The following is a 13,697-nucleotide window of genomic DNA, read 5'->3' on the forward strand; positions in this document are numbered from 1 at the left end:
TATATCTTCCTTAGAGAATTGCCTGCTTAGCTCTTTTGCCCATTTTTTAATTGGGTTGCTTGTTTTTTTCTTGTAAAGTTGTTTGAGTTCCTTGTATATTCTGGATATTAATCCTTTGTCAGATGTATATTTTGCAAATATTTTCTCCCACTCTGTTAGTTGTCTTTTAACTCTGTTAATTGTTTCTTTTGCTGTGCAGAAGCTCTTTAGTTTGATATAATCCCATTTGTTTATTTTTCCTTTGGTTGCCTGGGCATGATTTTTTCTTAAACTCAGTACATTCTTCAAGCAAAGGAGAGAGCGTGCATCTGTAGGTCCCTCTATGTCACGCTGGCCGTGATATGGGTTAATTGGAGTGTCTATTCTTTAGCTCCCGTCCCCTCAGTACAGCCTGTAGATAGATGCATGGAGGCAAACAGAGGTCAAAGGAGCAGCCTCCATTATGGAGGCCCAGTGCTACTCAGAGGCCAGGGGTCCTCACTTCTACCAGATGGGAGAGCTCGCCTGTGACCTGAGGCCAGTGTGGGGACCCCTCACCTCCCTTGGGACCTGTCCATGGAGGGATGGACCTGCCAAGCAGACTCTACCTCCAGCTCCCATAGCAGCTCACAGTAGTAACAGAGGCTGACCTCGCACACCCCAGGGATGGCCAAGTGGAGGGCATGTGGGAGACGCTTGGCTGCTCTGAGAAGTAAAGTTCTGAGAGAGTGACCCTCTCCCTGGTAGGTATGACCCAGTGGTCTCACCTGTCCCACCTGCTGCCACCAAATGAGTGGAAGGAGGAACCAGTGATCTTGACTCTTGCGCTGCTTCCTTCTGGGGACAGAGCTGATGTCCCTTCTCTATGGAGGAGGATGCCTCTGACACCTCGGGACAGGAAGCACCTGCCTCTGATGATGTCTCTGACACTCGCCTTGCTATCAGCTTGCTTTGTCACCTGCACCCTCTATAGGGAGGGGATGTGAGGCATGTACGGCTACGGAATCTCCAGAGCCACCTAAAGTTAAGTAGGGAGTTAAATATTTAGCAGCCTTCTCTTGGGTACTTTGGTCACCTTTGCTGTCACTTTTGACTTTTTAGCTTCTTGTGTGTTTTTTCTCCACCCAGCCTGTTTGTGATCACATTTCTCTTGCACTCTTAGCAGATGTTGATATGGAAGAGGGATATTCCTCATCCCGGTAACATTTTTCTAAGGTGTTTGGGGGAAGGACTTGCTTCAAAGCCCTAAAACATCTTCAGCTCCAAGATGACATTTTCACATACTTATTACGGGGCCAGATATTTTTCATGTTCTTTGAACAGATTTCCTGACAAAAGCAGCACTAAAGATTGTGTCTCTAATGATAAAATGTGATTGAGTGTCTTCTGTAGAATGGAATTTTCTCATAAAAACGATCTAAATGGCTTGTTATATTTTAAATAGTTCTCTTAGTACCATTCTTCAGGCATGCCATGAATAACCAGGCTTTTGTGGGCCAGCTGGGAATGTAACAATTTTAAGTGTAGACATTTTGAATGCATTTTCTTATACAATGTCACCTTACAAACTCAATGTTGGAATGTTTGCTATTGACGAACAGAATGAATTTTCTTATACAATGTCACCTTCTAAACTAATAAGGTGATATAGAACAGCTCATATTTATGAAATGGAGATAGCTTTTTGAATTTTTTATTTTTAATGCTTTTAACTCTTTCTCTGATATACTCTCTCAGATTTATATTTGTAACTGCTTATGTAAGCCAATATTGGGATTTCTTATGATTTTGAAATCTGTTCGGTGAACAGATTTTGGTTCTTCGTGGGGGGAGGGGAGGCAGGATTTGAGTCAAGTACAGTCCTCCCTTGGCATCCATGGGAGATTTGTTCCGGGACCTCCTGTGGATACCAAAATCTGCAATGCTCAAGTCCTTGATATGAAATGGCATAGTATTTGCATACAACCTACACATATCCTTAGATCATTTTTATGAGAAAATTCCATTCTACAGAAGACATTCAATCACATTTTACCTTTAGAGACACAATCTTTAGCACTACTTTAAATCATCTCTAGATTACATATAATACCTACTACAATGTGAATGCTATGTAAATAGTTGTTATACTGTAATGTTTAGGGAATAACGACAAGAAAAAGTCTGTACATGTTCAGTGCAGATGCAACCAGCCATTTTTTTCTGCCAAATATTTTTGATCCACTGTTAGTTGAATCCATGAATGTAGAACTTGCAGATATGAAGGGCTGACAGTACATCAAATGTGAGGCTTGTCTGCTCCTCAGATTTTATTTTATTTTTTTTAAAAGATGACCGGTAAGGGGATCTTAACCCTTGACTTGGTGCTGTCAGCACCACGCTCACCCAGTGAGCTAACCGGCCATCCCTATGTAGGGATCCGAACCCGTGGCCTTGGTGTTATCAGCACCACTCTCCCGAGTGAGCCACGGGCCAGCCCTTGCTCCTCAGATTTTAAAAAGCGCCTCAGAATAAGAGCAGTGGCTGCCATTTGTTGGTTTGTGATGTTCTGTTACATGCATATAACCTTTGAGCTTCTCTTCTTTCCCAGGTATGAAAGGTTACAGAAAACATGCTCCATAGCCCTGGTTGGCAAATACACCAAGCTCAGGGACTGCTACGTCTCTGTGTTCAAAGCCCTGGAACACTCAGCATTGGCCATCAACCACAAGTTGAATCTGATGGTGAGTCCCAGCCTGGTCTTCTGGCTATTTCAGTCATTTACTCCAATATCTCATGTTCCAGAGGGGCAGGTAGTGTTTGAAGTGTCCCTAAGATGTCCCCCAGGTTCAATGATTCACCGGGAGGACTCACAGGCCTCAGCATGCAGTCATTCTCATAATTAAGATTTGTTATAGCCAAAAAACACAAACCAGAATTGGCAAAAGGAAAAGTCTCATGGGGCGAAGGCTGGGGGAAACCAGGCACAAGCTTCCACGAGCCCTCCCCCAGTGGAATCTCACAGGTTGAGCTTAATTCCCCAGCAGTGAGTTGTGATGATAATGTGTGTGAAGTGCTGTCTACCAGAGAAGCTCATCAGAGACTCGGAGCCCAGGGGTTTTACTGGGGGCTGGTCACCCTCTGCTTAGCATGTACCAAAATTCCAGACTCCCAGAAGGAAAGTGCATGCTCAGTATAAATCATGTTGTCTGTATACTTTAGCATAAATTATGTTGTTTGTACAAATACTTCAGGTGCAATGAGCCACTCTTATCAGTTCTTGGAATGGTGGGAATCCTCCTGAGATCCAAATTTCCAGGTACCATCCATGGGCCAATCTTGTAGTCAGGCCTTTCCAAGGATAGCAGTCAGGACTGCCATGTTAACTTTTTTCTGCACCCAGGTTTAAGGCACATTTCTGAAATTGGGCTTTGCATATCCAGGTAAATATATACTTCATGCTCACGTAAGTGCATTGCATTTGCCTGACAAGAAAATAATAGAATATTTTTTCACTTTAGCATTGGAATAGAATCCAGTTTTTTAAAATGCTGTACTCCCCTTTCTGATTTGGAGGAGCGATATCTGGTGCACAGTGATTATTCGTTTTTTAAAAAGTCAGTATTATGGGATAGCAGAGGTGTAGTTATCATTTCAAGCTTGAGCATATTTTTTGTCCTTAAATTTAAACAAAGCAAAAATGTAAAATGTAGAAAGCAGAAGCTTTCTCCTCCCTGAAATCCCACTTCTCTGTTGTACCTGTTGTTACCAGTATATACATGTATGAGAGTACTTCAAAAAGTTTGTGGAAAAATGGAATTAAAAGGTAATACAAATCTTGCCATGAACTTTTTGAAGACCCCTCGTATATATCATATTTCTATTTAATAATATTCGATATGGCTATATCATGGCTTAAGTAAGCCTTATTATCTTGATTTAAATGGTAAAACCTTTGTATAATGAGTAAAAAGGTACATTTATATGTTCAAGAAATTTAGTGACTTCCACTTCGACACCAGCTTAGGACCCAGCTGACTTTTCTCTCTCCTCTTTTTATTCTCCTTCTTTCCTAATCACTTTTTATTTTTGGCTTTCCAAGGAATATTTCCCTTACTGTTCCTCCCACTTCTCCAAGCCCCTCACTTCCTCATAGAAAAAAAGAAAATAACAATAGAAAAATTGCCATGACACAGATTTTATAAAGCCTCTGAAATTTTGTATGTTAAGATGTATTCAGACAGTCATTTTTATAAAAGAAATAGTAAAATAGTATAGGTTTATAGAGACTGTTATGTACATAGGAATTGGTGTACATGGTGTTTCATTTAATAGAATTCATTGACATTAGCTTCTACTGTTTCATGGGTTTGTCATACTCTTTTCAAGACTAGTCTTCCCTCCGTTTTCTACAGTGTACCAGAGTGATGGTTCTAAAATCCCTCTCTGTTCTCTCTATTCCTGTAATCCCTTTACTTAAGACCTTTTAGTTGTGTCTTAGTCTGTTCAGGCTGCTATAACAAAGTACCACAGACCGAGTGGCTTACACATAACAGACGTTTATTTCTCATAGTTCTGGAGGCCAGAAGTCTGAGATCAGGGTGCAGCAGGGTCGGGTTCTGGTGAGGGCCCTCTCCCAGGCTGCAGACTGCTGACTTCCGGTTATATCCTCATGTGGCAGAAGAGGCAAGGGAGCTCTCTGAGGCTACTTTTATAAGGGCACTCATCCTAATCATGAGGCCTCCACCCTCACGATCTAATCACTTCCCAGAGGTCCCACCTCCTAATACCATCACCTTCTGGGTTAGGGTTTCAACATATGAATTTTGGGGGAACACACACATTCAGTCCATTGCAAGTGGTTTCAAGTGTAAACTCTGTGTCATGGATTCTCAGTCTCATCGAATGCTTCCCACCAACCATCATGCCTCTCCTGTCACCAGGTGGAGCCTCTTTTGAGGGTCCTAGATGGCTCCCACTTTCTCTCTCTCCTCTGAAGTTTCATATGAGCTGTTCCTTTGATTAAGATTTCATACCCTTCTCCCCTCTCTTCATCTGCCGCACACCTTCCCTGCCACCTCCCAACACACGTGCGCACGTGCGCGCACACATATGCTCATCTTGAGGCACTCACCTTGGGGCTTAGCCTCTTGGACATCACCTCCCCAGAGATCTTCCCTGACATCGCTCTTTCTCTCCTTTCCTCCAGTGTCCATCCAGCTTTAGATTTTAGTGTGGCTCCTAGTTAATGCCAAAGCATTCTCTTCTTTGCCCATCTCAGCCATTATCATGCCATGTTGTGGATGCCTGTTTATTTGGTTTCCTAATCCTCCTGAAAAATTATGGGTCACGTGACAGAGATCATGTTTTTCTTTCCCCAGTGCCCAGTGCAGTGTTTGCATAATAAGTAACTATTGAATAATTGTGTCATAATGTTAGATGACTCTAGTATTTTTGAGTATTTATTTTTCTTAAGTGTTCCTTTAATCTGTTGGATGTTTTTTAGTACATAGACTCCACTGATCTGGAGCACATCACTGAAACCGAGGACGCTGTGAAATTCCATGAAGCTTGGCAGAAGCTATGCAAAGCTGAGTGAGTACCAGCGACTGTCCACATCTGTTAGGACAATGCCATTGCACTTTTTCCATATGATTCGATTTACCCCAATTACTAATTTTTGTGCATTTTGAAAGGTAGTTTGGAGTACTGTGGTCTTGACAGGTTTCCCGCTGCATTGTTTTTTTTTTTTTTTTTGTCTTTTTTCATGTCCGGCAACGGATCGCAACCCTCAGTGTCGCGCCCGTACCGGACCGGGACCGGCAATGGGATCGCAACCCTCAGTGTTGCACCCGCACCTCGCTCATCCAGTGAGCGGGAACCGGTCTGTATGTGGGATCCGAACCCTCGGCGGGAGCGCCGCCGTGCTCCCAAGCGGCGCACTGTAGCAGTGCTCCACCGGGCCGGCCCACGCTGCATTGTTTTGAAATGTGCCATGTTAATGATGGTGGCATGTGCAGCAGAAATGGTTTTATTTGGGAAGGATGGGAGTAATGATGGGGATAATGTACTGGAGGGAAAGTGTGTTGATGCTCCTGGAAGATGCCGAGATGGATCTTATATATATAAAGTTCCAGTACCAGAATGACAACTATTCTCTCTTGATTATATTTTCTTTTCCATGTTTTTTTTTGGCGGCTGGCCAGTACAGGAATCTGAACCCCTGACCTTGGTGTGATAAGATTGTGCTTTTAACCAACTGAGCTAACCGGCCACCCTTTTCCACATGTTTTGATTCTAGGTTTTATTTTGTAAGTAATTGATAGAACTCTTAAACTCTTCTAGTCTTTTCAACTGTGAGTTTGCCTAGAAGGTGTCTTCCAGCCAGGAAATTTTCATTGGCTGCTATTTAATTAGCAATTAAAATCTTAGGCTGATTTAACCAGTTTAACGCTTTCTGATTATGTAAGAGATCTTAGCCTTTTTGTAATAGTGCTTTGAAAAGAACCTTAACCTATTTTTATTCTGATTCTTCTCCCACTGGCATTCTTAATTGAACTGAGTTTCTCAGTTACTATGATCAGATGCCACAAAGACCCATTAGAAAATGTATATCAAGGTCAGTTTTTTTTTTTTTTAAAAGATGACTGGTAAGGGGATCTCAACCCTTGGCTTGGTGTTGTCAGCACCATGCTCAGCCAGTGAGCAAACCGGCCATCCCTATATAGGATCCGAACCCGCGGCCTTGGTGTTATCAGCACCGCACTCTACCGAGTGAGCCACGGGGCGGCCTTCAAGGTCAGTTTTGATAAATTGCTACAACTTGTTTATAACAGGGGGAGGATTTCAAGGAGAAAGTTCAGGATGTGAAATTATGTAATCAATTCTGAAACATGTTCACTAGTGATTGCACCAAGCATTGGATTTGGGATCTGTAAGCATGAACAGCTAAGAACACACGTTTTAGCAATAAAAATAATGGATGGTCAAATTTACTCTCATCTTGTGTTGATTTCAGTGGCATTCTTGTGCCCGGAGGCTTCGGAATCAGAGGAACGTTGGGAAAACTGCAGGCGATTTCTTGGGCAAGAACAAAGAATATCCCTTTTCTGGGTAAAACTCATGTTTATTGATCCTAACTATGAGTTTATTAGATTTTTGACACCTAGAAGGGGTAACTCTTAATTAGGTTTGTTATTGTGAAGGTGTGAACTCAGAACTGAAAGTTCAGGAGCCATATAGTCTGCTACAGTTGTCAGCAAACTATCCCACAGGATAAATCTGGCTTGCACCTTGTTTTTATAAATAAAGTTTTATTGGAACACAGCCACACCAATTTCTTTGCACATTGCCTGTGGCTGCTTTTGTGGTACAGTGGCAGAGTTTGAGATCCTATGGCCTGCGAAGCCTAGAATCTTTACTACCTGACCCTTTTCAGAAAAAGTTTGTCACCCTAAGAGAACCTACCACTGTTCTGGCAGGGTAGCAAGAGGCTGGGAGAAGTCTCTGTCTGTACCTGCTCTTACCTTCTCCAATTCCCACCCCAACCTATCCTCTCACCACTTTGAGCAGAGAACTATTCAGCAAGACCCCACAACAGTCTTTCTGATCAGAAAAAAAAGTATTTAAGTTGAAACTTACATGCTCATTCTAGAAAATACAGAAAGGCATGCAGTGTCGCAGGAACAGCTCTGTTAAAATTTGGTAGAGTTGGGTCTTTTCAATGCTTTTGTTCAAATTGCAAAGCACGGCTTCTGTACCAGTGAAACCAGATGCAATGGGACCTTGATGCGGTAAAGGCAGCCCTGCAGCTGAAGATTCAGGCAGGAGGGGAAGCGGGTCACACTGAGCTCTGGACGTGAACCGAGTGGACAGGCTTTGCTACCCTTTACTATCAGGAGACTATTGTCCCTATTGTCTGCTCTTTGATTAGCTTCCTAGACTCTCTCCTCTTGGGATCCATTTTCAAAAGAGAAGCCAAGAGGAGATACCTTGTTTTGTTTTGCTGATCTAAGCTCATCTGGGCCATTGTTTTCTTTTGAAGTTTCTATCTAAACGTGGTTAGTGTTCCTCAGATACTTTTCACTGTATAGATTAGTTTGTAAGTCTTCAGCTTTCTCTTTAACACAGCATCTCCTTATGGCTGAGCCAAATAGAACTTTCTGAAGTCCCCCAAGCACTCAGTGGTTTCCTGCTTATCGACTTTTGTTCTGGCGTGCCCGGTATATTGATTGCTCCCTGCTTTGCATCCCCTGTGTACCTTGTAAAAGCAGCTGGGATGCTCCTTGGCATTGGTTCAGTGGAGAGAACCAGGGGGCTGTGGTGAGTGTGGAGATGGGTCTGGGAGCATCCCCGTGGCTGCAGGTTGACCTTCCTCCATCATCGAGTGCTCTGTTCTGTTCCATTTTGCCTGTCCTTCCCTGCTGTCCACCACGGTCAAGCCCACAGTGGAGGTGCCACCCTGCAGCTGCTGCTCTTTTCCTACACTGAAGGTCACTGGGCTGTTCTGCAGGTCCTTAGATCCTAGCCCTCTGTCTGCCCTGAGGCTTCTCTGTAGGCCAAGCCCATATTTGTGGCTGTGAAATCACCTTGAGAAGAGGGAGAGTGAAGTCTCAGCCCAGGGGGACTCCCTCTTGAGTTGGGGTGTTGTTAGATGTTCTCTGAAGAAACCAGGCACTCTGAGACAGCCCTGCAGCCCACAAATATGCCTCGATTTAGGGACAAATCTGGAAAGTGGCAGATTTGCCTTTTGGACCCTTACTTTCTCCTTTTCTGCCCTTTTCTGCCCTTCTCTGTCCTCAACTCCAAGCCTTAGGTTGCTCCTAGGTAGTCTTGGCCCTGTTCCCCTCTCTCTGTCACGGACCATTCTGAGTGCCAAGGGGACAGCAGGGAACAAAACAGGCAGGGTCTTGCTCTCTCGGAGTCCGCCTTCTAGATGGAAGAGATAAGCAGCAAACAAATGAACCGGAAATATGAATAACTACAAAATATGTTCATTTGCTTTATATGTGTACGTTTTAAAATAGGAATTTGCCTTGGGATGCATCTAGCGGTGATAGAGTTTGCAAGAAACTGCCTTAACTTGAAAGGTAAGTTCAAAGTTTCTAATAACCATTTATTAAAAAATTTTTTATCACTTAAGATATTTTTCAGAAGTATTGGTGAGTTATTGAACTCTTTTCTTAATCTTCAGATGCTAATTCCACAGAATTTGATCCGAACGCCTCTGCTCCTGTGGTAAGTGGTTTATCTTTCTGCGTCCAGTCAGTTTGTTTCTGGCTCTTGCCTAAACTCATAGGAGGCTGTTATTATTATTTTTTCCTGACTGCACCAGAGCGGTTTTAATTGCATGTGTGTGTATTATTATTTTCACATCAAATCGCTTTGTTCTCAATTGTCCAACTTGTCAGCTATGCTTGTCAGCAGACAGACACAATCCTGGGCTGATTTCTCTTTGTGGCAGCTTTTAAGCTTAATGTGTAGGAAAGGATTAAATTGACTGTGACAACAATTTATAATAGCTACTATAAATAAATGAGCTGTCTTGTCTCTAGACTCATCCCCAGCCTGCCCATTTTCCACATTGGTGGTCTTTTGTCTTTCTGAAAACAAAAGTGACAACCGTTCTGCTGCTGGCCCTTGCCTTCCACCAATTCCTTGTCCCCTAAAATATTCAGTCTAGGATTCCTGGCTGGGCTCTGAAGGCCTTTGTGCTCTGTCACCTGCCGCTTTGCTAATTCATCCCCTGGCATCCTGAGCCCTCCCACACTGTGGGTTTTATGTTTGGACAATCTCCACCAGTTTTTTCAGTTGTTAGCTGAGATTCCCTGTCCATGAGATGTCCCCTTTTCTACAATCTCCCTCCCCCTAGAATCGCAATAAAACCAATGGAGAATTTAATTGCAAAAACAAAGCTTGGTTACCAACAACTTCCGGTTCATTCTGGAAAGCTTCTTCTGACTTCTTTTCTTTCTCTTCCTCTGCCCTCTGCTCCTGTGCTCACCGCCAACTGGAGCACGCTCTGCATGATTGTCACTGGTCTTGAATCGGCCTGTTGTGACTGGCCCTGTGCACGCCCAGTTGTGTCGCTTCTGCCAAGCACCCACCTCTTAAAGAGTGCACACCTCACAATTGTGATTGTTTTTTTTTTTAACAGCTTTATTGAGATACAATTCACATATCACAGAATTTAGTCATTTGAAGTGTATAATTCAGTGGCTTTTAGCATATTCACAGATCTGTGCAACCATCACCATAATCAATTTTAGACCGTTTTCACTACTCCAAAAAGAAACGCCACATCCCTTAGCTGACACCTCCAAGCCTCCTATCACCCCAGCCCCAGGCAACCATTAATCTACTTTCTGTCTCTATAGATTTGCCTGTTCTAGTCATTTCATTTAAATGGAGTCATACACTATGTAGCCTTTGGTGACTGGTTTCATTTATTTAGCATAATGTTTTCAAAATTTGTCTATGTTGTAGCATGTATCAGTACTTAGTTCTTTTTATTGCTAATTAATATTCTATTATATGTTATTTATCCATTCATCCATTGGTGGACATTTGGGTTATTTCCAGTTTTGAGCTATTATGAATAATGCTTCTATGAACATTCATGTACAAATTTTTATGTGGACGTGTGTTGTCATTTCACCTAGGAGTGGACTTGCTGGGTCACACAGTAACTCTATGTTTAACCCTTTGAGGAACTGCCAGACTGTTTTCCAAAGTGGCCAAACCATTTTACCTTTCCACCAGCAGTGTAGGAGGGTTCTGACTCTTTCACATCCTTGTAAATGCTTGTTATTGTCTGTCTTTTTTATTATAGTCACTTTAGTGGGTATGAAGTGGTGTCTCATTGGGGCTTTGATTTGCATTTCCCTGATGGCTGAGGATGTTGCACACCTTCTCATGTGCTTATTATTGGGCACTTGTATATCTTCTTTGGAGAAATGTCTATTCACATTCTTTGCCCATTTTTGAATTGGGTTATTTGTATTTTTTTCTTGAGTTGTAAGAGTTCTTTGTATATTCTAGATATAACTTCCTTATGAGATATATGATTTGTGTTATTAACATTTTGGATCAGATCATTGTTTGTTGTGTGTTGGGGACTGTCTTGTGCATTGTAGTATGTTTGGTAGTATCCCTGGCCTCTGCCCACTAGATGACAGTAGCACCTCTACCCCACCAACTGTAATGCTAAAAATACCTCCAGATAGTACCAAATGTCCTCTGGGGGCAGAATTGCCCTGTCGAGAACCACTGATTTAGAGAAATCTAATTCTATTCCTGTCCCGTTCAGCCTATTTCCTTCCTTCCCTCATAGTAGCTGTTAATTCTTTTTTTCTTGGTTTATCTTCTCATTATTTAAATATAAGTAAACCTGTATGTCTTTTTTTTTTTTTAAATAATGTTGACCTGTAAGGGGATCTTAACCCTTAACTTGGTGTTGTCAGCACCACGCTCTCCCAAGTGAGCCAATCGGCCACCCCTATATGGGATCTGAACCTGTGGCCTTGGTGTTATCAGCACCACACTCTCCCAAGTGAGCCACGGGCCGGCCCTTGTATATCTATTTGTAACCCCCTTCACTTCTTAGATAAATGGTAGCCTACTCTGCACATTTTCTCCAGCCTTGCTGTTTTCACTTAACACTATATGCTGGAGATCACACTGTAGAAGGATAGAGAAATATTCTTCACTCCTTTTTATGGCTTGCAGTTCAAACCATAATGAACAATAGCTTCCCAGCCAGATGGTACTTTTAAGTCTCATGCTCAGAAGGCCTAATATCATTGAAGAGTTCCCTATGAAGCTTTAATATGAATGTATTTCCTAATAGGTGAAATGGCTGTGCCTGGAGAAGTGGGTTTTCTTCTCTAAGATATACTTTGAGACAGGAAGTGATTTTACCAGTAGGTGCCACTGTTAGATAGCTTTGGCAAGGTTGATTTTTTTTTTTTTTTTTTTCTGGTCAGTACAGAGATCAAACCCAAGGTTAATTCTTTAATGACTATTCTTTACTGGGTATGTGTGTGTGCATTAAAAAAAAAAAATTATACACAGGGTAAAAATGCCCTGCAGCAAAAGTATAAAACTGCCCTTCATTTGCCCCCACCGCACGTTAGTTTGCTTCCCCATAGGCAACTACCTTCTTCCATTTCTTTGTTATTCACCCAGAGATTGTGTGCGCGTGTGTGTACACCCATCTACACACACACGTACGGACATGTATTTCCTTTTTAAAAAATACACATGCTTGCATGCTTGAGATGCTGTTCCACCTTGCTTTTTCTACTGATCACTCCACATCAGTGCGTGGGGCTCTTCCACACGCTTGCCCTGCTCTCTGCTGTGTGGCTGCACCGTTATTTATTTCCCCAGTCTTGTATTTAGGTTTTGCCCATTGTTTGCTACTTTAAATCATACTGCAAATTGGCATCTGTGTACATATATCCTTGCATCCACATGTGAACATATCCGCGGGATAAATTCCTAGAAGGGGAATTGCTAAGTCAGAGGAGACGTGGGTATTACATTTTGATGGCTCTTACACACATAAGTGAGATGAGAACAATAGAGCCTAATTGCTATTGAACATCTTTATGGCCTGAAGCCAGTTTCTTGGAGAAAAATAGCCTTAAAACCCAGCATTTGACGATGGTGAGAAGTCTTATTAAAGAAGACTAAGGTGATAGAATCATAAGGCAGCAAACACCATGAAGCCTGGGGAGTCAATTAAACATGAGCAAATAACAATTACTTTGTGGGCAGTGGTCATTCTGGTCCTTTTAGCTAATAAAAAGTAAACAATTTGGAAACCAGGAGCCTCCTTTAGGTTATATTTGCTGCTGAAATCTGTTTCACGGGTCGTCATGACCCTCCTTTGGCATGCGTGATTAGTGTTAGGGTCGCTTATGAAATCCTTAAAGACATTGGCATCCAGAGCAGATCTAAGAGGAGGTGTCTCTTATACACATAAAAAGAGAAATAGATTTTTCTCTGAGGGTTAAGGTAGACTCAGAAAGAGTCTCAGAGTACCCAGGAGAGAGTGAGTAAAATTTATTTTATTGTGTTATTTCTCTGCTTAATCCGCAAGGTGTGAAATAAAAGGCTCTGGGACTTTGCAGAATATTTGAGGTTCTACAGCAGCTCTGGTTTTTTGGCCTACTTCAAAGTAGTCTCAGCTGCCTTCTAGATGCTCACCAAGAACACAGCTGTAGCTGACTTACATTCTAATCCTGTATCAATCCCATGGCTGCTGTTGACATCCTTGAACTTGAATTTGGCTTCGGATCTCTCCAGTTCATCTGGGGGCTAGTTCATGTCATCAGGGACTTTGCATTTAGAATAGTTTTGCCTTTTGAGGCATACATAGGAAGAATGACCTCAATCTAATATTTAGGCATGTGGATCTGCTTAATTCTGAGCATTGTTTTTGTTGAAAAAGGTAACTTTAAAAAAATCTTAATTTACATAAAATATAACACCCTGAAAACAGAATCCATGTTCCACCTTCAAAACATATTGATGCACACACATGCATACTTGGATGGTGGTAATATTAAGGAAAAGTGATAAATTCAAAGCATTTTAAGAAGACGCAAATGGATATTTGAGATTGCGGTATTTGATATTATTTCAATTTTAGTTATTTATCATAAGTATGACTTCATTTATCCCTTTCGATCCAGGAATTTTTTTTTTTTTTTTTTTTTGTCTTTTTCCATGTC

At 42.0% G+C, this 13,697-nt stretch overlaps 1 protein-coding gene across 1 annotated transcript in view; it reads left to right on the plus strand.

The window, feature by feature from the left end:
- The window catches only part of CTPS2 (CTP synthase 2), a 105,091-nt gene that overhangs the window by 32,937 nt on the left and 58,457 nt on the right, over positions 1–13,697 (plus strand). Inside the window, exons 9-13 of the mRNA XM_008568448.1 lie at positions 2,570–2,702; positions 5,465–5,553; positions 6,977–7,071; positions 8,985–9,047; positions 9,152–9,195. Coding sequence (XP_008566670.1) covers positions 2,570–2,702; positions 5,465–5,553; positions 6,977–7,071; positions 8,985–9,047; positions 9,152–9,195 — 424 coding nt within the window. The remainder of the gene's footprint in view (positions 1–2,569; positions 2,703–5,464; positions 5,554–6,976; positions 7,072–8,984; positions 9,048–9,151; positions 9,196–13,697) is intronic.

Source organism: Galeopterus variegatus, unplaced genomic scaffold (genome assembly GCF_000696425.1).
Source record: "Galeopterus variegatus unplaced genomic scaffold, G_variegatus-3.0.2 Scaffold410, whole genome shotgun sequence".
NCBI classification, from domain to species: Eukaryota; Metazoa; Chordata; class Mammalia; order Dermoptera; family Cynocephalidae; genus Galeopterus; species Galeopterus variegatus.